This window comes from Perissodus microlepis, chromosome 20 (assembly GCF_051167445.1).
Source record: "Perissodus microlepis isolate ML-2025 ecotype Zambia chromosome 20, ASM5116744v1, whole genome shotgun sequence".
NCBI lineage: Eukaryota > Metazoa > Chordata > Actinopteri > Cichliformes > Cichlidae > Perissodus > Perissodus microlepis.
This window is the reverse complement of record NC_140480.1, coordinates 24,953,024-24,974,729: the sequence shown is the minus strand read 5'-3', so window position 1 is coordinate 24,974,729 and position 21,706 is coordinate 24,953,024. Positions and strand designations below refer to the sequence as shown.

At 39.5% G+C, this 21,706-nt stretch overlaps 2 protein-coding genes across 4 annotated transcripts; one reads left to right on the top strand and one right to left on the bottom strand.

Moving 5' to 3' along the window:
* Positions 1 to 276: 276 nt before the first annotated feature.
* Positions 277 to 7,545, top strand: LOC146364622 (glycerol-3-phosphate dehydrogenase [NAD(+)], cytoplasmic). The gene is made up of 8 exons (XM_084918401.1): positions 277 to 439; positions 1,333 to 1,510; positions 1,716 to 1,856; positions 1,970 to 2,108; positions 2,345 to 2,457; positions 3,495 to 3,731; positions 5,598 to 5,704; positions 5,793 to 7,545. The coding sequence occupies exons 1-8, from the start codon at positions 396 to 398 to the stop codon at positions 5,887 to 5,889; spliced, it is 1,056 nt and encodes a 351-aa protein (XP_084774527.1). The 5' UTR covers positions 277 to 395; the 3' UTR covers positions 5,890 to 7,545.
* A 415-nt stretch (positions 7,546 to 7,960) lies between these two features.
* On the bottom strand, positions 7,961 to 19,928 carry g6pd (glucose-6-phosphate dehydrogenase). Of its 3 annotated transcripts, none has more exons than XM_084918396.1 (14): positions 19,877 to 19,928; positions 18,226 to 18,297; positions 17,569 to 17,687; positions 14,416 to 14,453; positions 14,213 to 14,321; positions 13,624 to 13,841; positions 12,645 to 12,803; positions 12,056 to 12,181; positions 11,263 to 11,356; positions 10,996 to 11,182; positions 10,683 to 10,918; positions 9,563 to 9,639; positions 9,304 to 9,396; positions 7,961 to 8,958 (listed from the first exon to the last, which is right to left on the bottom strand). In XM_084918396.1, exons 1-14 carry the CDS (start codon positions 19,926 to 19,928, stop codon positions 8,868 to 8,870), a joined length of 1,671 nt encoding a protein of 556 aa, XP_084774522.1. In that variant the 3' UTR covers positions 7,961 to 8,867. The 3 variants fall into 3 exon arrangements, with proteins under 3 accessions (XP_084774522.1, XP_084774523.1, XP_084774524.1); XM_084918397.1 differs by lacking the exon at positions 19,877 to 19,928 and adding an exon at positions 19,685 to 19,845; XM_084918398.1 differs by lacking the exons at positions 18,226 to 18,297; positions 19,877 to 19,928 and adding an exon at positions 19,685 to 19,845.
* Positions 19,929 to 21,706: the final 1,778 nt, after the last annotated feature.

Sequence of the window (21,706 nt, the reverse complement as noted above, 5' to 3'; positions counted from 1 at the left end):
TTACACATATACAGACAAGATAATGGTTTAGATTGTGTGTTAGTATGTCAGCATTGATCAGCATTGATCATCTATATAATTCAAACAACCATAGTTCAGGTATTAAATTAAATAAAATAAAGACTATTTGTGGCCAACAGCTTGGCCGCCTCTGGGTGAAAAGTCACTTGCACATGCAGATGATGTGAAACCATAAAGGCTGACATGGAGACTTTGGCCCCAGTCTAGCATGCTAGCCTCTGCTCTGATGGCCTTGGCCTTGCTTTAATGGGCGGGCCGGTGTCTCCCCTCGGGCAGACCAATAAAACCAGGGAGGCACTGTGTGTGTGTGTTGCATAACTGGACTGCAGTCGGTACAGGTTCACTCCACACACTCAGCGGTTTACCTCTTCACAATGGCAGCTCCGAAGAAAGTCTGCATCGTGGGCTCTGGAAACTGGCAAGTCGATGTGTTGATGTTTTGAACCGTGTCCGGTTGTCTCATATGTGCGGTTATCCGCTGGACTCGGCGCACAGTAACGTGCGGGAAGTTTGACCTGCTGTACCTGTAACTGCCAGATAGGCTTCGTTAGCGGAGGCGACAGTTGGGTTTATCTCCGCGTGGAGTCACATGCTGACAAGCCGGCTTATAATCGCAGAAAACTGGCCACAAGTCTGGCAACATTACTGGGATTTTTGTCGTTAGCTTTAACGTGTCTGCCGCCTGTTAGCTCGCTCTTATTAGCGGTAGCAGAGACATCAGTAGCTGTTCGCCACCGAACCTCCGTTTACCGGTCTAATAAATTAACGTTACCTCCCCAAAGAGATAAAAGATGATTTGACACGAAAAATAGATTTTTAAATCATCCTGTAAATTCGGTGTGTGGGTTCAGTTTATGAGCCGAATAAAAAATATTAAATTTTTACATTCTTCTTATACACACACTGGGGTTTTTGTAGTTGTAGCTCTTATTTTGGAAAGAAATTAAATGTATGTCTATTTCTTTTTATTTCCGAATTCATGATTACCCCCCAAATAATTAAAATCATTCCATAAACTGGTTATAAAGCCATTATCATTTTGCTGCTGCTTATGCTAAAATACAATTGCAAGAATTCTCAATGGAGTTCTGTGTACACCCGTGGAAACAGTATGGAGGATTGGTGATTGCAGCATACCGTTATCAGCTTATCTCTGCGTGCAGCTTTGCCGTCTTGCCCTGAAATATTAGTTAATGATCAAATAGGAATCGTTACCTTTAATGATCACCCCATTAGATCACAGTATGACTGAGTGAGAATATTGATTTTTCCCGTAAAATGAACACTGACTTGTAACTGTTAACCACGCAGGGGCTCAGCCATTGCCAAGATCGTGGGTGCCAATGCTGGTAAAAATGCAAAGTTCGACAATACTGTAAAAATGTGGGTGTTTGAGGAGACTGTGAATGGGCGCAAACTCACTGAAATAATCAACTCCGAGCACGAAAACGTCAAGTACCTTCCTGGACACAAGCTGCCAGCAAATGTGGTAAGAAAAATGTATTTTTAAAAAAACATTTTAGTGCCTGTTGTCTCATATATGTAAGTAAGGTCCTTGAATAGATGCTTTGCAGCTGTTAGTTTTATAATAAGTTTAACAGCTGTAAGAGTGAGTGAGTTTTTTGAATGCAGCAGGTTCCTACTCTACAGTAAGTTGCCTCAGGCTTTAAAGACATGTCATCATCCCTTCTCAGCTGGCAGTGCCGGACTTGGTGGAGGCGTCCAGCGATGCAGACATTTTGGTGTTTGTGATCCCGCACCAGTTTGTGGGGAAAGTATGTGACACCATAAAAGGGAAGATAAAGAACGACGCACTGGGAATATCACTCATCAAGGTTTTTTTTTATTACAAGATATGGATTTTACACCTTTTATCTCCAAAATATTGCCAAGTTTATTCAGTGGTGTTTGATCCAGACACCAGCATGTTGTGCTTTTGTTCCCTCAGGGCGTAGACGAGGGTCCAGATGGACTCAAACTCATCTCTGACGTGATCCAAGAGAAGCTCGGTATTACCATGAGCGTGCTGATGGGTGCAAACATCGCCAATGAAGTTGCTGATGAGAAGTTTTGTGAGACAACCATTGGTTAGTTTTGTCCCTTTGTTGCGCTCAAATGGGCCCATTGTTGTTGAATTATTTTTGCACTTTAATCAAGAATTAAAGATCCAGATAAGCAGCTTTTAGCCTCAAAACAGGAAGCACATTTGTTTCGGTTAAAGCTTTGTGCGACCTCAGCGCTAGTTCTTTGGTTCAACGTGTGCTTCCATCATGTTTTTTTTACAGGGTTTACAGTCGGTATATATATTTCTTCTGGTTTACAGGCTGTAAGAATAAAAATCACGGTGCTCTCCTGAAGGAGCTCATGCAGACCAGCAACTTCCGAGTTACTGTAGTGGAGGAATACGATGTGGTGGAAATCTGCGGAGCCCTGAAGGTGAGCTCTCAGTGCAGAATTTGTCTGCTTGCAACACGATTACAAAACATGGACAGTCATCTTGATTTCAACACAGGTTTATTTATGGTATCAAGGACCAATGACTATTTTTACACTCTCAGCAAAAGTCACACAAAACAGAGTAGAGGCATTTTATCCCTTGTCCCAGTTTTTTTTCCCCACAGAGTTCCTGTTTCACATGCGTGAGGTTATAAAGTGAAGTGACACAGTACTTGTGAGTCACATAAGAAGCACGTGCCTCATATAGACATGCTGATCTATGGGCATGTCAGCACTGAAACTGAAAGCTGATGACCCCACAGAACAGATAACAACAGATTCAAAAGATTTAGGTTAAAAATTAAATATGTGTAAGAAGAATATTACATAAGACATTTATTTTTGTTGAAACCAAAGAATGTATTCTCTTCCTGCAGAGTTTGTGTGATTGGATGCGTCACCATTGCAGACTCTCTCTCTCAGCATTATTAACATTTACCACACTGCCACACACAAACATGCTGTTTGCCCCACATTTAGTGTGCTGGGATCTAGTCACTGTTAATTAGGCAGTGAGGAGCAGAGATCTCTGTAGACGTACGCAGTGAGACTTTAAACACTTCAAGTAAAGTTGCCCAAACAAAATGTCTAAGGACCCATTGTGAGCTTTGTGAAAGGGTTGGCTCTAACGGGACATTAATCTAAATGGTTGTTGAAAAGTCTGGAAGGATTTTTTTCTTAATGTGAACTCAAATATTTTGTTTTCGAAGAAATTTTACACACATGTTATTGTAGGATGTGGATTCCAATGTTTTTAGAGAATGCTTGTTGGTGGTTGTGTTCTTTTTCTCTGCTTGATTTTCCTTTAATTAAAGAATAAATAAAAATATCATAGGAGAGGATAATGCCCAAGCATTCTCTCATTGCAGCTTCTCAGATATGAGGCTTTGGAGCCTTTTTCTAGTCTGTTTTGTATAGAGTCAAATAAAAAAAAAGTCATTTTAATATATCCGATTATTTTTGTGCGTGTCCTACAGAACATTGTTGCGGTCGGAGCTGGTTTCTGTGACGGTCTGGGCTTCGGGGACAACACGAAGGCGGCAGTGATCAGGCTGGGCCTGATGGAGATGATTGCCTTCGCCCGTATTTTCTGCAAAGAAGGGCCCGTGTCCTCAGCAACCTTCCTTGAAAGCTGTGGCGTGGCCGACCTCATCACAACCTGCTACGGTGGACGTAACCGCAAAGTTGCTGAAGCTTTTGTGAGAACGGGGAAGGTACAAATTTTAAAGATATTTTATATATATGTTCAATTACTGTATATATGTCATAGGCTCAGGCAGAAGCAATGCTTATATATTCCTGGCATATATTCCTCTCATTAAAGGCAGGAATACAAGAGGCAGTGAGGGGAGAGAGGAAAGTGTAGGGATCTGAGTTAGTTTGTGCCAAACTGTGACAGTTTTGGCAGCTGATTCTGGATTGAGTTGAGTTGTGGTGACGTGGTCCAAGGATTGCTCTATTAACAAAAACATCTCAAGTATCAAATTTGACTCAGAATTAAAATGTTAAATAATAAATTAAATAATTTAATATAATGTGAAGTTTTGCTAAAGGTTTATTGGTTATTATTGTGGTAGTTCCTGGAAATGTCAAAACTTGGGCACACTGATGAGTTCATGCCTTTTAATGTTTTTACTTGACATAGTGAAGTTATTAATACAAGAGAACTTGTATGTATAGTATATTAAAAAGTAATTATGTTGCACCTAATGCTGACTGCACTAAAGATGGATCTCACCTCTTGGTCTGATGCTCCTGTGCAAGGAGTATAAAACTGCATTATTTCTAATGACCAGCAGAGGGCAGCAGCTGTGGTTGCAAAGACTGTAGAGGTTGACACATGCATAGTTTTCTTTTTTTAAGAACTGTGAGCGAGTTCATCTGCAAAATTTTAAAAAACCCATTCTGGTCATTTTCTCTCCAATATTAATTACATCAACACCATGACACAATTAGAATGAGCACATTTTCTCAAATAATAAATACAAATGTGATTTTGCGTTAGTGCTGTTGTGATGTCCTGACTCTTTCTTCCCACAAATCTGGTCTCTGATGCAGTGTAGTGACCATCAGCTGTACTTCTCATAATGTATTGAGAGATACTTTGTGTGCACTATATATTGTCTACTAATACTCACTAAAGATTCAGAAACTGGTTTAAAAAAAAACCCAGCAAACTCTGACTCTTACTGAATTCTACAGTCACGCCAAAGACAACAGAGTCAGAAAGTGGCCAGAGGATTATTGTAAATGGGTGCAATGAACTTGCAATGTCATTGCCTTTGAAATGGCTTCTTTGAAGATGGGAACCAGGTCAGCGACGTCATCTACAAAGTGGCACTGGTGTATTGAACCATTAATAAAATGACATTAACACAGAGCCACTGACGTAGCTGCTGCACGACAACAAGTTAGCTGAAAACCAGTTGAGTCAAATCCCTTATTTTAAAGAGAGGCATCACAGACATGTTCTGCTCTTCATTAATGGCAACAGACGCCATTGATTGCATCATGTTGGAAGTGTCCCTGCGTTTATAATTAAACTGTAATTATTTCCGAGCTTTCGCCAATCTGTCTGGGAGCGACTGCAGTCCGAGTCAGACAGCAAGAGAGAGAGACTGCCCCCCAACAGATGACCCGTGATTGAAAGTGGCCACTTGGACACCATGCTTTTTTTGTTTGTTTTGTTTTTTGAGGTGGTTCCATCTAAGCACAAGTAGGTTGCCATCTTATTTGGCCTTAGTTGCTAGATTGAAGCAGTATTTCAGCAGCACGATGATGGTTGTAAACTACAGTCAGATTTTAAAAAGGACAGTAGGGTATGAAGAAGTTGCTCCTGCAAGCGTTTTGCACAGTTTCTGAGCTTCGCAGTCAGAGCCGTTCACGTCTGTGCTGCATTCAGTTTAAAAATATAATGCTACACCTGGGTCAAACCAATGACTGACATCAAAGTGGGGTCTTCTATCCTTTATATAGAGTCTACTGTTTGCTCTTCGCGGGGGGGGGGCGTCAGACGTGTACACCTTCTCTCATTTTAAACTCAAGAGTCTTCAGCATGTCTTGGTTCTTATCTCATTCAGTCCATCGAGGAACTGGAGAAAGAGATGCTGAATGGCCAGAAGCTGCAGGGACCAGCGACAGCAGCTGAGGTCTATCTCATCCTCAAGCACAAAAACATGGTCGACAAGTAAGACAGACTCACAGGTTCCATTTGCTTTGAAATGAAATCAGTTTGTTTCACTCCAGCACTCAACTATGCCTCCTCCTTCCTTTAGGTTTCCTCTGTTCAACGCAGTCTATCAGATCTGCTTCGAGGGCCACCCAGTCACAGAGTTCATAAGCTGTCTGCAGAACCACCCAGAACACATGTAAAGAGGGGAAAAAAACCCAAAACAAACAAAACTGAAGGTGCCTTCTTAACGGAGAACACGACCACTTTCGCAGCCGTTCAGAAATCGATGGTGTAGGCTGCACCGGACACACCACAGCTGTCGTGCAAGGAAATGGTGCCAGCAAAGTGTGGCTCTACAACTCCAATTCAGCAAATTCTGAAACCAGAACACTGAATTTCCAACATGTTAAAAGTACTTTTATTTCCTGACGTGTACTGAAACTTGAAGGATAACCAATTCATGTAATTGTCCACTATTTTTTGCTTAAGATGCATGCTTTTTAGGTTTTAAAACTAATTAAATCTGTCAGTTTTTAAATCACAACACTAATACAGAAATTAACATTCACGACTTCAGAAAATGCGGGGCCATTGCCTGCCTTCTGGAGTGGGATTAATCTTTAATGTTTCCGTCCAGTAAACACCTTTCCATCGCCACAAGTTATTTAATAATAGATGTATTACCTCATCTCATCACGTCTCTGTATGCTTTAAGTGTCTTACATCATTCATTGACATCTGCTGCCTTGTACTGTAAGTGAAAAATACTGTCAATCGCACAAAAACTGTTTTTAAATGGAAAAAGCTAATGTGCCTTAAAATGCATGGTTCAAGTCTTTAGCTTTTGTTTGTGGTCTGACCAAAAAAAGTTAAAGGATAATTACAGTTTATTTCAGCTTGGCTTAAATTTCATTATGTCTGTATGGGTCGTGCTAACAAGATGACTTCTTGAAGATGTATTATTGCATGAAGCTGCAGATCTCTGTTGCAGTTAGTAAGCAGGTGTTGGACATAACTAGGCTGTCTTTGCCTTAGCTGGCTCAACAAATCCTAAAATCCTCCATCAAAGATAATGGGCCTCACATTAGGCATAACCTGCTTTTATAATCAGACGCTTTTCATCCCAATTTTTTATGCCCCCATAAAAAATGGGAATTTAACATGTCAGCTCACTCTTCTCCACATAAAAATGGAGCAACTGAGTACTGCCTACTTAAGCCAAGAGGAACAGATCATTGTGATCATTGTTTAAAAATGAAAAAAAAATAATAATAATAATAATACACGCTGCAAAAAAGTGTGAAAGAAGTGCTGGCAGAAAGCACTTAAAGAGTGCTTAATTGTGAACTTCATGCATTTAAATGCGTTTCCTCTGCACTATGGCAGCTGGGACAGGCTCCAGCCCCACTCCAATGAGGAGAGGGGGTTAAGAAAAATGCCATTTAGTGAAGTGCATCAAGGTTTAACACCATCCTATAAATCATCAGACGTGGAATTAACATGTGTGATAATTGCAAAGTATGATCAATTTCTTTGTATTTAGATAGTATTTAGATATATAGCTGGACTTCCAACAATGTCAATAAGGACCAAGCATAAATTAATTTATATTATTAGCTGAATACATATAAAATCCAGTGCTGTAGCTACATGGGGTTATTCATTGGTATAATATACCACAATGGCCACATCAATGAGGAAACATGCCAGGCTGAAATTAATCTGAATTAGTCTTAAAACATCCGTCCGCTACGTCATTTGTAGCTGTTATCCTGCCTGACCCAGTTTTCACTCAGTTACTAATACATTTGAAATCATCAACATTTGTCTTTGAATAAATTAATTCTAGTATCAAATCATGGCTGGACTAATTTTTTTCATTTTCATTAGAAAGGAAACAATGAAATTGGAAATCGCAGTAGAAATTACAGCATTTCTTGTTTATTTTTCCCCCCACTTACAGGTTTAAACTTGTAGTTGGAGCTGTTTTCCCCCCCGTTACGCCATTGGTTTCTTCTCAGTTTATATAGATCTTTGATTCCTCTGACACCTTAGACTCTCCCATCAGAAATACAAGCATAATGAGGAAGCCTTCCGTCAGAGCCTCAGTTTAAAGCAATGTCAGTATGATATGTTCGCTATGTTATGATATATGTATGATTTGCTCTTCCAGCAAGCCTCCTCTCCCCTCTCCACGTGCATTTTAGAAATTCTGATTCCTGTGTCAAAGGCAGGATGGCCGGTTAGACGAGAAGGCAAAACACGACACGATAACAAGCAAAACTAGTTTATTACAACTTGTGGAAATGTAGCTAGCTTTACATGTGTGCGGTATACAATGCGTCAAAACAGACATTCACTGCTGACCTGTGGTACACGCCACTGTCGTCTGGATTTTGAAATATGGAATCAATGTCAGCAACTTAAATATATCTGGAAAAATGTAAACAAAAAGGGAACGAAGCTCAAAGTGCGGAAACTAAAAAGGAGCCTGCTTTGCTCGTCCGTGAAGACAGTTAAGACTCGCAGTATAAACACTTTGAAGAAAATCGCCTCGTGGAAACTAATCTGTTTATTTTTAAAACCACCATGATGTCCTTGGTCCCACACAGAGGAGGCGAAAAACAGCAGCAAAAGTAGAAATGCAAACAATGCGATCAAAAGCAGAATGGCATTAAAATCGTGGTGATTTAAGAGCGACAGCTAGCGGACATTTGTTCCTATTCTTCATTTTCTGTGTCCGTTGGTTGACACTATGTGGACAACACTTAGCTTGCAGTGTTTTGTTCTTGTGGTTTGGATATTTGATCTAATCACTGAAGACAGGAATAAGGAGTTCCACTTAGCAGAATAATTTGTTCCCAAAAATCCTTGAACATTCTGTTTTTTCACAGACTCGATCCCATCTCTAATTAAAGCTGAAAACTGCTGTGAATGTATGAAAACTACCACCGTAACTGTGGCACAAGCCCATGAAAACACAATCAACTCACAAATGTCTGGTGAAAGTTTGACCAGGCCTTATGGAATAACTGCAATACCTGAGATTTTCTGTCTTTACGGCATGATGGATCCACATCGTGGAAAAGCCTTGTTTCTCAAAGATGATCCTGTACTGGAAAATATCTAACCACTCGCCCTACTGCACCCCTCCTACCATCCCTCATATCATCGCAATTCAAAGTCTGTGAGGGTTCACCCATTTGTAAGTGCCTTCGTAACGAAATCCAACTTTCTGCACGAGGTCATCTGCTTCTTGAGGGCCACGGCTAAAAAGGAGGAGGGGGGAAAAAAATAAAAAAAATAAGCAATTACATTAAAAACAAAAAAAAAATTTTAAAAACCTGCTGACTTTAATTTGATTACATGTAAACTTTCCGTGTAATTTCATTATGCAAGTACAATGTAAAAGCTTACACTTAACGGAATCTCTTCATATTAAATATCAAACATGGTTTCCTTAATGATTTACTATTTTAATACTTTGATTTCATATATTTCAGCTGCATTTTACACACAATTATTTCTTCATGTTTGCTGAGGCTAAAGAATCTTTTTTTGAATGTGGTATGATTTTCCTCTTCCAAGTGAGAGCTGAGTAAAACCTTTCCTACCTTCCATATTTGTAAGGAATTGGCTTCGGCTTCTCTTTCTCTATTTGATGAAGGAGAGGAGTGAAGATCCTCCATGCTTCCCTCAGTTCATCACTGCAGACAACAATTCAACATGCAGAAGTAGGTCAAACAGAGGTGCAAGGTTTTCACTACTCAGCACCTGATAGCAAAAAGAGGCCCCTCTGGCTCCATCTAGTGATGGCGATTTTAGATTACAAGCAGTGACTTTAGAGAAGAGCGGAGAAGGAAAAGTACAGACCTGCGTACAAAGTGCATTTGGCTCCCGCAGAAGACATCCAGGATGAGACGCTCATAAGCATCGGGAAGCTTCACGTCCTAAAAGAAAAATACCATATTAACAGCTTTGTTAGAGACCTGTTTTTTTTTTTATTTTTGTACAACAAAAATATTTATCACGATATACATTTGAAAATTTGCGATAACTGACGATATAGTTGACACTAGACAAAATACTTTATAACTCCACAACTTTATTAGTGCGCAAAGAACCAAAAAAAAAAAAAAATATTTTTTATATATATATATATATATATATAAATTATAATAATAATAGTATTTTCACTTAAACAAGCAGCTGTTTTTTTATGTGCATTAAAGTTATATAAAAAATTAACAGTGCAAATGCAAATTCCTTGCTGACAGTTTAACCAAAAGGCATTGCCAGTGGAAATTGGCCGACATATCCTCAGCATAACCATGTATAATATCCACAAAACTTAAAGAGATTATATATACACACACACACACACACACACACACACAATACGGTAATATTATGTTGAAGCACAGTACGTATCACTCCACGAGGCTCCTGCCTACGACATTTGACAGACTTTCGAGCGCCGTGTTCCACATAAAATTGTTTCGAGGTCAGTAAACACAACCAGAATTCATACATAAGGCATACAGGATTATAAGGGGCACTGTCGATTTTCAGAAAAATCAAAGGATTGATTTTAAGTGTGCCGTATTTTCCAAAAAACACTGTAATAACGACGGCCCACTAGCATGCTCTACCAAAAATAGTGCTTTGTATCTGACGGACGAAAGCTAAACCAGTTCCACACCACTGAAGTTACAGCATTTTTACAAACCAATTCTGGTTCATCCGTTTGATTCAACGATCCGCTTTCGCCCTTCTCATTCTCCGTCACCGCCATGCATTTTCCGCCATGTGCGTATGAAAACAAAGGCACTGCGCATGCGCGTTTTACCCATATTCTATCGCGATATTTCATTTTCTTATCGTTGCCCAACATTATACCGGTATTACCGCGAATGGTATGATATGGCCCAGCCCTACTCAAAGTTGATCTCAGAGTGTGTGTGGCAATTAAATAAATAAAACTTGAGCCTGCCTTGTATCTGCTCTTGTAGGTGAGATCCAGCTCCGTTTCTTCCGGGCTGAAGTACACGCCAGGTTTCTTGCTCATCATCTTGGCATACACAGCCTCGTTGGGCTGCACGCGTACCACAAGCTCATTCCTGCGACACTGACTTCCAAAAATGTCTCCGGGGACGTCGGTGAACTGCAGCCGCACCTCGGCCTTTCTCTCATTCAGTGCTTTGCCACAGCGAAGGATGAAAGGAACGCCTGAGGAGAAACATTTTCATGAGCACAGGAGAATGTTTAAAACGCCTTTTTTTTTCTTAACAAATAAGCGCCTTTACCGTCCCAGCGTTCATTGTGTACGTAGAGCACAGTGGTGGCAAATGTGGCTTGAGTTGATCCTTTAGGTACTGTGGGATCATCCAGATAACCCAGTTTGGCATCTCCTTCACCCTCTGGATCCCCCACGTACTGACCCAGCACAACATCCGACATGGTTGGTGGAGCAATACACTTCAGCACCTTCACCTAACAAAGGTATAAGACCAGACACACCTCATTTAATACACAGAACACAAGTATTTGGTTTCTGCCAGGCGACTTTGTACCTTTTCATCCCTGACATCATCAGAGCTGGTGGAAGCTGGTTTCTCCATGGCAACTAGGGAGAGCATCTGGAGCAAATGGTTCTGCATGACATCTCTGATTATGAATGAAAGAACAGGTGGTCACATTAAAGACGCAGAAAACTGTTACAAAATGAATTCAAATTATAACTGATCATGTGTTGGTTTTGATGTGCTCGTAAAACCGGTTAAATCTATTAACATTCTCCCTGCAGTGAGCTCTTAATGTACAAATGAAGAGAAAAAAAAAACAAAAAAAAAAAACACAACTGCACTTTAACTCACTAGTGTGGTAACATTAGCAAAACTTGAATATCTAATAAATATAAATGGTATATAGCTTGCCAATGAATTATATTTTCTTTGCACCGATGATAGCTCATAGCCAAAGACATGTTTGTCTTGCCCCAATATAAATATTAGGAAGTATTCTTACACATATTTACTCTCTGGTACTCCGCTTCTTTTTATATTCATCATTAGAGATAAGCGCATTGAATCTTTGTTTTAGATTTAGTTCAACGTATTTACTTCTTTTGGGTGCCCCCCACAACTGAATTATTGTTAACATTCAAGGTAATCTGCGTAGAATAAAAAATAAAAAAAATCAGCTAAATAAATCCAAAGTCTGTGGGTAACCTTGTTAAATAATTGTGATCACTTATTTTCTAAAATAAGTGTAACATTTGCCTTAAAGCAGCCCTCATATAATTCTGCTTATTCACAGTACTTTAAAAAGCATTAAACTTTATGATTGAAGTATTTTTCTCCTCACCGGATGATGCCAAAATCATCAAAGTAGCCTCCTCGACCTTGGGTGCCAAAGGGTTCCTTAAAGGTGAGGACGACACAGGCCACGCTGTCCCTGTTCCAGATCGGCCCAAAGATTCTGTTTCCAAACCTGCAGCGAACACAGTGTATTCATCCTCAGCTCAGCAGCACACACAGAGCAACAGCACAGCTGTTCATGACAACATGCATAAACATTTATCTTTGGTTTTGTTCTTGATTAGCCCCCACTTTCTATTCATGGTGCAAGATTTTCATAGTGGCTCTTTTAAACCACAGGCCAGCTGAAAATGAAGTGTTGCATAATTAACTTACAATCAAGAGCACATTATTTTTACAATGAAAATTTAAAAAAAAAAAAAAAAAAAAGTCTTCTTCTTCTTCATACTTGAATAACGATGCTAAAAAGAAATGTGTTTTTTGATGAAGCCCCAGACATTTGATTTCTCCATGAGGCTCTGTTCTGCTACACCTGCTGTAAACTGTAATAAAGCCACTTGCTTTCACATTTACAACAATCAAAAGTGTCACATATTTAAAAAAAAAAAAATGCTACTATATTTCGGGTTTCCTACCTGAGCACCATGAGGTTCTGCACCATTTCTTTGCCCAGATAGTGATCTATACGATAGATCTGGTCTTCAGTGAAGAGGGACGAGAGGTGAGTGGACAGCTCCTCAGAGCTCTGAAGGTCATGACCAAATGGCTTCTCCACAATCACCCTGTTCCAGCCCCTAAATAACGGGGGGGGGGCACAAACAAATAGTTTAAACCTTTAACAATATATTAAATGATCAGATTTACAGTGTGTTTGAGAGTTAAGGGGGGATAAAATGCATCTGATAGTCCCACCTATCCAACACAATTTTAAACGAATAGTTGCCAAAATAGACACAAATATGAACTACAGCTGCAACTAATCATTTCATTCATGACTGATATGCAGACAATGAAAGAAAATAAGCAAGTGACCATTTAAAACGTCTATAAAAATATTGTGAAATAACTTCAGAGTCCCGGATGATATCTTCAAATGTCCCTTTTTTTTTTTTTTTTTTTTTTTTTAAAAATAGTCCATACAGAAAATGTTTTAAATATTATGACAGAACAAGTAAATCCCAACTGCAAGTAGTACGTTTTCACCAGTATTTCTTTACAAATGCACATACTAGTTACAGATAATTCAAAGTCTAAATGTTTTGAGTTTACTGAACCACAAAACTGTTGCTAGCAGAACAGGTAATGGAAATTTTATTACAGTATTATTGAAGCTACTACTACTCCAAAATTGCAATGGAGGTTTGCCATGATGTCTCGCATTTCATTTCTCAGTGTGAGATTCTGGAGTTAATTTACAAATTCCTACACCACAGATAAACACCTCAGACTTTTAGGTGACATTCCACTCATATCAAATGAATGCAAAGAATCCACTGCATCAAACTCTCCTCTCACATGAAATGGATTTACAGTCAGATACAGCAGGTAGCACAAGAAAAAAAATTAAACAAGCTGTGTGGCACATCGACATCAGAGACAGGAATGTGTACTGACTTCGTGCTCATGCAGTGGTGCTTAATGTTCTTGGTAACATCGTGGTAGACGGTGGGTGGCAGGGCCAAGTAGAAGAGCCTGTTAGCCCCAGGGCCTCCTGGAAGAGACTCGATGTGTGTGTTGAGTTTGGAGAAAGAATCCCCATCTACGTATTTCCCACTGACGTACGTGTTCCTGCCGAAGAAGGCCGACAACCGGTCTACTTCTGTGTCTGCCACCTGCGCCAGAGAGGAAAAACCTTTACTGATGTATGGACAACACATTGTTGATAATATCTTTCACAAAAAATGCACCGTGTTCTGAGATCTAGCAAAGTTAAATGAGATTTAACTCAAGACCCTCCTACACACTTTGAATCACTATTATTTTGTGTGATGCTGCTATAACTCACATCGCTATCAAATAGTTTTAATTTAGAACAGAAAAAAGCCAACAAACTAAGATGGTGTTTTCAATTTATTTGCATTTTTCTAATACTCATCTTCGTTTTGTGGATATGATTTCATTATAACAATCTGATCTGACCTTCTTTCTTCCATTAAATAAATGAATAATCTGTTTGAGCACTACATCAAGTGTCCATGTTTACCTTCAGGTATGGCATGCAAGCAATCCGGATGGCATCAACTGTCAGGGCAGAGCGAGCAAAGCCCACGAAGTACGTCTGCTCAGGTAGTAGGCCATCTCTGAACAACCACCTGGGAGAGAACAGAGGAACACATGGTTCACTATAACCCACCTCTGAGGCTACAATCCAGATTAAAGTAGTATCTTTAATGAGCCTGTACTCACCATAAGGTTGGGTAGATTTTTTTCTTAGCCAGATCCCCCTATTGGAGCAAACACACACAAATATGATCCACTTTAAAGTTTACGGCGTTGTGTTTTGTTGTGTTTAGTGTCCCAATTGCGTTGTACTATTGTACTAAGTATGACTTTGCAATGGCAATAAACAGTTATCTTATATCAGCGGTCCCCAACCTTTTTTGCGCCACGGACCGGTTTATGCTCGACAATATTTTCACGGACCGGCCTTTAAGGTGTCGCGGATAAATACAACAAAATAAAACTAGTACCGGTACCGAAAAAAGAAGATTTATTCATAACACACGTGAAAAGACCCAGGAAAACCGAGTTAATGATAAAAACGATAACAAAATAACGCTGAAAACCGATAAAAACCCTCAAAACCATACATTTCACACCTGAGCCTCAACTCTCGCGGCCCGGTACCAAACGACTCACGGACCGGTACCGGTCCGAGGCCCGGGGGTTGGGGACCGCTGTCTTATATCATCTCACCTTCAAAATACAGGCTACAAGCACAGTCACATGCAAGTCAGTGTACTGTTTATTTAGGCTAGTAATCTCAGCGAGCATTAGCCATTTTCCAAGCACACAAAGGTCTAAAGATGCTGCAGTGCAAACCGGTTACACTGTGCTGCTACAGGTAAGTAGGCAGCTTTGGCTTATTTAAGAATTGCACAACCTCAGTAATCCCAGTGGAAACAAATGCCAACCACCAGGAGACAACACTGCCCTGCTGCTTATGGAAATCTTACTGAATAACCTGCTGCTTTAGTGGCTTAAACATAGTGGTCCAACCTGTCTGCTAGATAAAGGCTAATGCCTTGTAATCACTATAAAATGCAATAGAGGCTCTGAAATCAGTTATAACCCAAAGTACAACTTTTATTGCCTTTTAACCTCAGAGTAACCAAACGGTCATAGCAGAACATTAGAAGCCAACTTAATTAGAAATGTAATTGCCAATGCTGGTGTCAAACTCATTTTAGTTTAGGGGGACATAAATTGATCTCAAATGGGTTGGACCAGTAAAAGCGCCACAGAAAAGTGTAAAGTGTAGATTTCTTAAAAACTGAAACTTTGCTTCTTAAAAGTGTGCCAGATATTAAAACAGTACTTCTTGTTAAATTATTATTCTTATTTTGTGAGCAATCGTAATAAAAACACATTTCAACAATGTCTGCTTTCCTGCCCATTACGTGTACATTAAAGTTTACAAAGTACAGCAAGCAGAAAGGCATAAAACAGTGACAAAAGAAGTACTTTTCTATCTTTAACTGAGATTTTGGTTCCTGTGTAGTAAAGCTGGCATCACCGAGAGTGGAAAAACTCCAGAATTTATTGATTTCACTGAAATTCTCAGTGGGCTGGATGGGACTCTTCACTGGAACAATTGTGGACACTGGGCCACCTATTTTACCTAGTGTCCTCAGGTCAATCAGGTCCCACACCTCCAGTCTCACAAACAGCTTCTTTCCCTGGGCCATTCAGTTACTGTTAATAAACACCATCCCTCTACACCCCAACTCTGCCCACCCACCTCACCAATCTGAGGCACCTGATGACCTGAGTAACCCTCATCACTCAGGCCACTCACACATGGACTCGATACTTAAACCAAGTCCTTTGCACTACTTCCAAGAACTTGGTTCTCAAATGTGTGCATGTCTCTTGTTTTGTATACATTCTCCTTGATTATACATTTCTCCTGTATGCCATTTATTCCTGCCATCTTACCATTTATATTTTATTCCTGCACAGTTGGCATGGAGCACCCATAATTTCATTGTACATGTACAATGGCATTAAAGTACTATTCTATTCTATGTTTGACACACCTCATTTAAAACACTCACATGGGAGTTCCTTGACTTGTAATCCTGCCACTTTGTACAAAGTTGAATCCATAATATTTATTTAAAATGACAGCAACCCTCTTTACATTTATTAATCAGAGTTTAACCTGATAAAGATATTATCTACTTAAACTACAAAAGCTAGGCAATTGTTTTTGGTAAATAAATGTTTGAATATGTGGCATGATCCTTGTTTGAAGGGAAAAAGCAGTTACACCTCTTAAAGCGGTATAGTGAAACACAAACATAAAACGAGCACAACCAGAGTGAGGCTAATCACAGCCTAGCCCTGGCCTGCTCTTGATCCTACATAGCACGGTGAAAGGAAAACGCTGACTGTGACTCTGCAAAAAACAGCCACAGCGCCGCTCTCTCCTACAAAGAGCCACAGTGCAGCAGATAGATGCCACAGCCAGTTAGATGTTCATATATAAAGCAAATGCAGCTATTTTTGTTTTACATTTCATAACAGTGACATCATAACTGAAACAGTGTCTTTGAAGATGACAATAAAAAGAGATTTATTCTTTAAAAAGCATGACTTTGCAATTTTAAGGACAAGTGTTTTTTTGTTTTTAATGATAAGTTAAGACTGAAGGACCCATAGGTAAAAGCACAGAATGATGATAAACCAGAATATTGTGCAACAAGGAAAGAAGGGGAATAAAATGTTTTTCAATGCTGGAAATGGTTTCATTTCCTGAACACAGCACCTGAGCAGTATAAGGAAACGTTATACCATGAATAGAGTCATATTTCATTCACTTGTCTGGATGGATTTCATTTCACCTTTTAACCTCAAAGTAACCGAGAGTAACAAAAAAATAAATAAAAATGTTCATTTAGATTTTGCAGATATTGAAAAATATAGGCAATGCTCATTTTACCAATTAATTCTATGCAAGTGAACTGTTCACAGACCTTCGAGTAAAATAAAAACAACACTGGTGCAATTATTACTTTATATAGACAGAAAATTACTGCCAATCAATTAAAATGTTCCATTTATAACCTCTCCTCAAATGACAACAAAGAGGAACCTTGCCTGATTCACTGTCTCAGTTTTGAACACTGTCCCAGTTGTGCTTGTTTGCAGAAGCTTTTTGAAATCAGTTTCAACATTTACCTAATCACAGTGGGAGCAATTATTGCAAGTTTTTTTTAGGATTTCAACACACTTTCTTTGAAAATATTGCCAAACACTCTTGGCTAAGTGCCCTGCAGTCTAAATGTGCCAAAATAATAGGGACATTTAGACTTCAGGGAGTGATTGAACTCTTACCGATGCGCCCATGATGATGAAGACATGAACATCGGACTGATGAAACTCTTCATCATCATAGAGCTCCTTCCTCAGCTCCCCAAACACCTCAGAGCGAGAGAGAGGGATGCTCATTTTCTCTAAAAAGCAGACATACAAAAAAATTGATAAAGTCATTTTACCTGTTAGACCAAGAAAAAGAGCAAATTTCAATTCAATTTCATTTCTATAGCACCAATCACAGCCAAAGTTGCCTCAAGCTGAAAGGAAAAAGTGTCAGGAATTTTTCTGCGCCCTCCAAAGCTACATAACAAGTATCTAAGACACTCAAAATCGTCAATCTCTCCTTCAAAGAAATAATGTAAAGAAAAACAATGCAATGAATAGTTTCTTAAAGATCACACGTGTGCAAAACTTTCAGCCTTTACAAATAAATACCACAAATAATGTTAATTTGTTTATTTGGTTTTCTTTAACTTCACGCAAACAGCACAAGTCGTTAAAAGAGCAAACATTTCTAAGATAATTTGTTCCCAATATCTTTAAGAACATCTTCTACTTCTTTCTCATAATGCAATTTCCCCTTGTGGGACTAATAAAGGTATCTTATTATTATTATTATTATTAATCTCAGACCAACTTGGTGATCTTGAGGTTTGGGCTCTTTGGGGGCTTTACCATCTGTTGCAGGGTTCCTTGTTCTTGTGGCTGAGGACACCTCTCTTTCACTCCTGGTCAGTTGCGGTCGCTCTGCAGAATGAATTTAGGTCTGGTCAGATGGCTCTCTTAATGCGTGACGCTTAAGATTTTAAACCTCAAGTTTACACTGGCGCAGAAATGTAAAACTTAACATTTTCATTAACGCTTACATGCTGTACTGTTTTAGCATCATTCTCCTACAGCCACCAGTTCATTTCTGTATAATACGAATTACTTTGGTTAAAGACCACAGCAGCTATCCATCTATACATCAACTCTACCTCAGTGAGTATCCAATTTGATGGTCGCCTAGACCATTTAATAAATGTCATTCGCCTAATCTTTGCCCCTTGTGTTCGTCCTTCTCTCCAAAATGCTCAAAAGAGCAAATATTATTTTTAATGATTATTTTATTAACAATAAAACCTTTGATTTTGATGGCACCTTTAGTACTGGAGTTTTTCACTCCTTCAGGCATTTTTAAATATAATAAATGCCAGAAGAGTCAGTTCACACAACTAATACGTGCATTTTTTTTTTTAATTTGTAACACAAAAACAAAAAACAATTAAAAGGAAAAGGTTTAGGAAAAAACCCCACATAAATATCTGATTCTAGTTTCTGAATAAACTGTAATAACTGAAAAGTGAATCCTATTGGGATTGTGACAAAGCAAGACATTTTGAACTCTATAAAAAAGGAATCCAAATGAATAGATTTCGCCCTATAGTTGTTACCAGTCATCAGAGTGCATCTGACTTATAAAACGAGCTAAATGAGGCAAAACCCCTGGCACTAGGCGTTTACTTCCTCGAATATTACTTAACGTTGAAAAACAACGGAAAAGGTACAGGCTTAGCCGATCAGGAAGTACAAGTTGATCCAGTAATTTTATCACCGACTTCTTCACTTTCTGCAAGCCGCATTACCATTGACGTACTGACAAACACAAAAACAACAGTGCACGTGTGTGCCTGTCAGATGGAAGCTACTACTCCCAGAAATAGTCTCACTCCCAGAAATAGTCTCACACACAGCAACATACTCTAATGATATTAGTCAAATCCTCCACCAAATCCCGTGTTTAGACTGCTGAACCTTAATGCACAACACCATGATAAAGCTGGATGGCGAACATCTCAGGATGACACCCCAGCAGACAATTTGTTGCTCAACCAGCGTTTTATTTAATGTGCGGTTAGCAGCACTGGTAGGCAGTATGGAAGAGCTCTGATGACACTTTTATTAAACGGAGATACAAAGCGTTTTCCTCGCCTGAGACAAAAGCCTCAACATTATCATCCTCTTATAACAACATGAACTGACAGAACCAACCCCAGCTAGCAAAAAAAAAAGAGCACCTAGCTTTCGCGTAGCTAACACAATGTGCGTTTAAAAAAGCGGCGAAGCTACTACAAGCTAAGCTAATGCTACTTACAAACAGGTCCGTTAAGGAGATGATAACCAGGCAGTTAAAACCTGTGAACCCAGGACAAGACGCCACAGCCTTTATGCAGCCTCACAGCGACGGCAGCCCTGCTCGGTGGTGCTTATTTCTCTGTCCTGTCTACTTCCCGGTTGAGGTGACAAAGCAGAATTGAGAGATTTTATTGGGTTGGAAGAAACTCACCAGCGCTCGCTCGAGATCCCATCATTGTCGACTCTGGTGACGCCACGCCCATAAGTAGGCGTGTTTAATCGCCCCTCCCCTGCACCCCCATCCCAATCTGAATGAAACCTTTATATAAATATTAATGACTGCGCAATACTAAGAGCCCATCGGGGCAATAATTGTATTTATAAATACTGGAATTATATGGTTATATAAATAATTGTTTTTTTTCTCAAACAAAGTTCATGAAAGAAGATGAGAGTGAGAAGAGGACAAATGGAGGAAAGTTAGTGAATCAGGAAATGCAAAAAGGGAGAGTGGAAAGGCGGTCTGTACCAGAAGACATTCTAGAGACTGTGTAGACACTGGAGGTAGAGAGCAATGGACTTCTTAAGCAGAGTATTTAACCTGGAGAATGAGATGATGATGTACCGGTATTGATTTTCAAGAACAAGGGTGATGTGTGAAGCTATAGTAACTATGAAGGATAAAGTTGATGAGTCATACCATGAACAGATAGGAAAGAGCTGTTGAAGCTATAAGGACAGAGGTGATGGTCAGTGAGCAGCAATATGGCTTCATGCCAAGAAACAGCACCAACAATGCAATGTTTTCTTTGAGAGTGTTGATGAAGAAGTATAAAAAGAGCTGCACAGTGTCTTTGTTGATATAGAAAAAGCATATGATAGGGTGCCAAGAGGGGAACTGTGATAGTGCATGAGGAAGTCAGGAGTGGAAGAGAAGTATTTAAAGGTGGTGCAAGACATGTATGTGGAAAGCAAAACAGTTGCGAGGTGTGTGGTAGGACTGACAGATGAGTTTAAGGTGGGGTGGGAATATATCAGGAATCTGCTTTGAGTCCCTTCTTTTTTGCAGTGGTGATCGACATTATGATTTTTAATGAGAGTAGGGGGCTGGTGCAAGAGAGCCAACTGTTAAGTCTTTGGTTGGAGGGGACTTACATTATAATCAAAATACAGAATATTCACAGACCTTTATTTCAGCAGTCACATGCGCATACATAACTAGTGAAAGAAAGAGCAACTACAATGATTCCCCTTTTTCATTCCGGCCTTATAGACTTGTGTAACATTGTGTAACTGTTTTGAAGAAGTGCATAGCAGTTGCATTATACTAAAAGTCTTTTCAAAGTTTAGGTGGAACTAACATGAGGCTCAGCAGTACAAATAATTAAGCCAAGAGGGCATTTACCAAGCAGTGACAAAAATCCTTCTTTGTGGTAAGAAAAAAAATTGAGTTACTGTAGTAGGACACCAACACTTAAACACGGATCACACCACAGCTGATACACATCCTCAAAGAAGAGTCCACACACATAAATCCATGACAAGTCCCTGATGAAGATCCAGCTTTGACTGGCTTGGGCTGATTTGCACAAAGTTAATATCAGAGTTCCTGCAGATACTGTCAAACACTTGCCTGATGAGGGGTTCTTCAAGTTATTATTCTGGAAATAAGAACAATGCATTATTTAGATACAAAGTGATAAGAATGAGGAAACATAAACTTGCTACTTCCTGTTCCAACTACGGGCTCAGTTTGAGAAAACATGGAAATATAAAGAGTTACTGTGTGGCAGAATAAGCCCAAAGTGCAGGACTCAGAAGATGAGGTAAAACTCAAAAATAGCTGTATTGCATGCTCTTACAGAAACACAACAAAAAGCAGGGCAGGTGGACAGGTCTGTAGTCTGTCTCTTACCTTTAAGGATATTTCCAAATTCTCACCTCCTCAGAACTCCATCTGCTCATCATTAGTCCCGATATTTTATATATATGTGTGTGTGCGTGTGTGTCTGTGTGTGTGTGTGTGTGTGTGTGTGTGTGT

Bases quoted from the DNA above. Each gene is read 5' to 3' on its own strand.
- LOC146364622 (XM_084918401.1), top strand. From the start codon at position 396: ATGGCAGCTCCGAAGAAAGTCTGCATCGTGGGCTCTGGAAACTG. The intron at 1,511-1,715 runs GTAAGAAAAATG...ATCCCTTCTCAG, and splicing joins ACAAGCTGCCAGCAAATGTG to CTGGCAGTGCCGGACTTGGT. The intron at 3,732-5,597 runs GTACAAATTTTA...TATCTCATTCAG, and splicing joins CTTTTGTGAGAACGGGGAAG to TCCATCGAGGAACTGGAGAA.
- g6pd (XM_084918396.1), bottom strand. From the start codon at position 19,928: ATGGGCGTGGCGTCACCAGAGTCGACAATGATGGGATCTCGAGCGAGC. The intron at 17,688-18,225 runs GTAAAGCCCCCA...TCTGCTTTTTAG, and splicing joins AAGGAACCCTGCAACAGATG to AGAAAATGAGCATCCCTCTC. The intron at 14,322-14,415 runs GTGAGTACAGGC...GTTCTCTCCCAG, and splicing joins AAAATCTACCCAACCTTATG to GTGGTTGTTCAGAGATGGCC.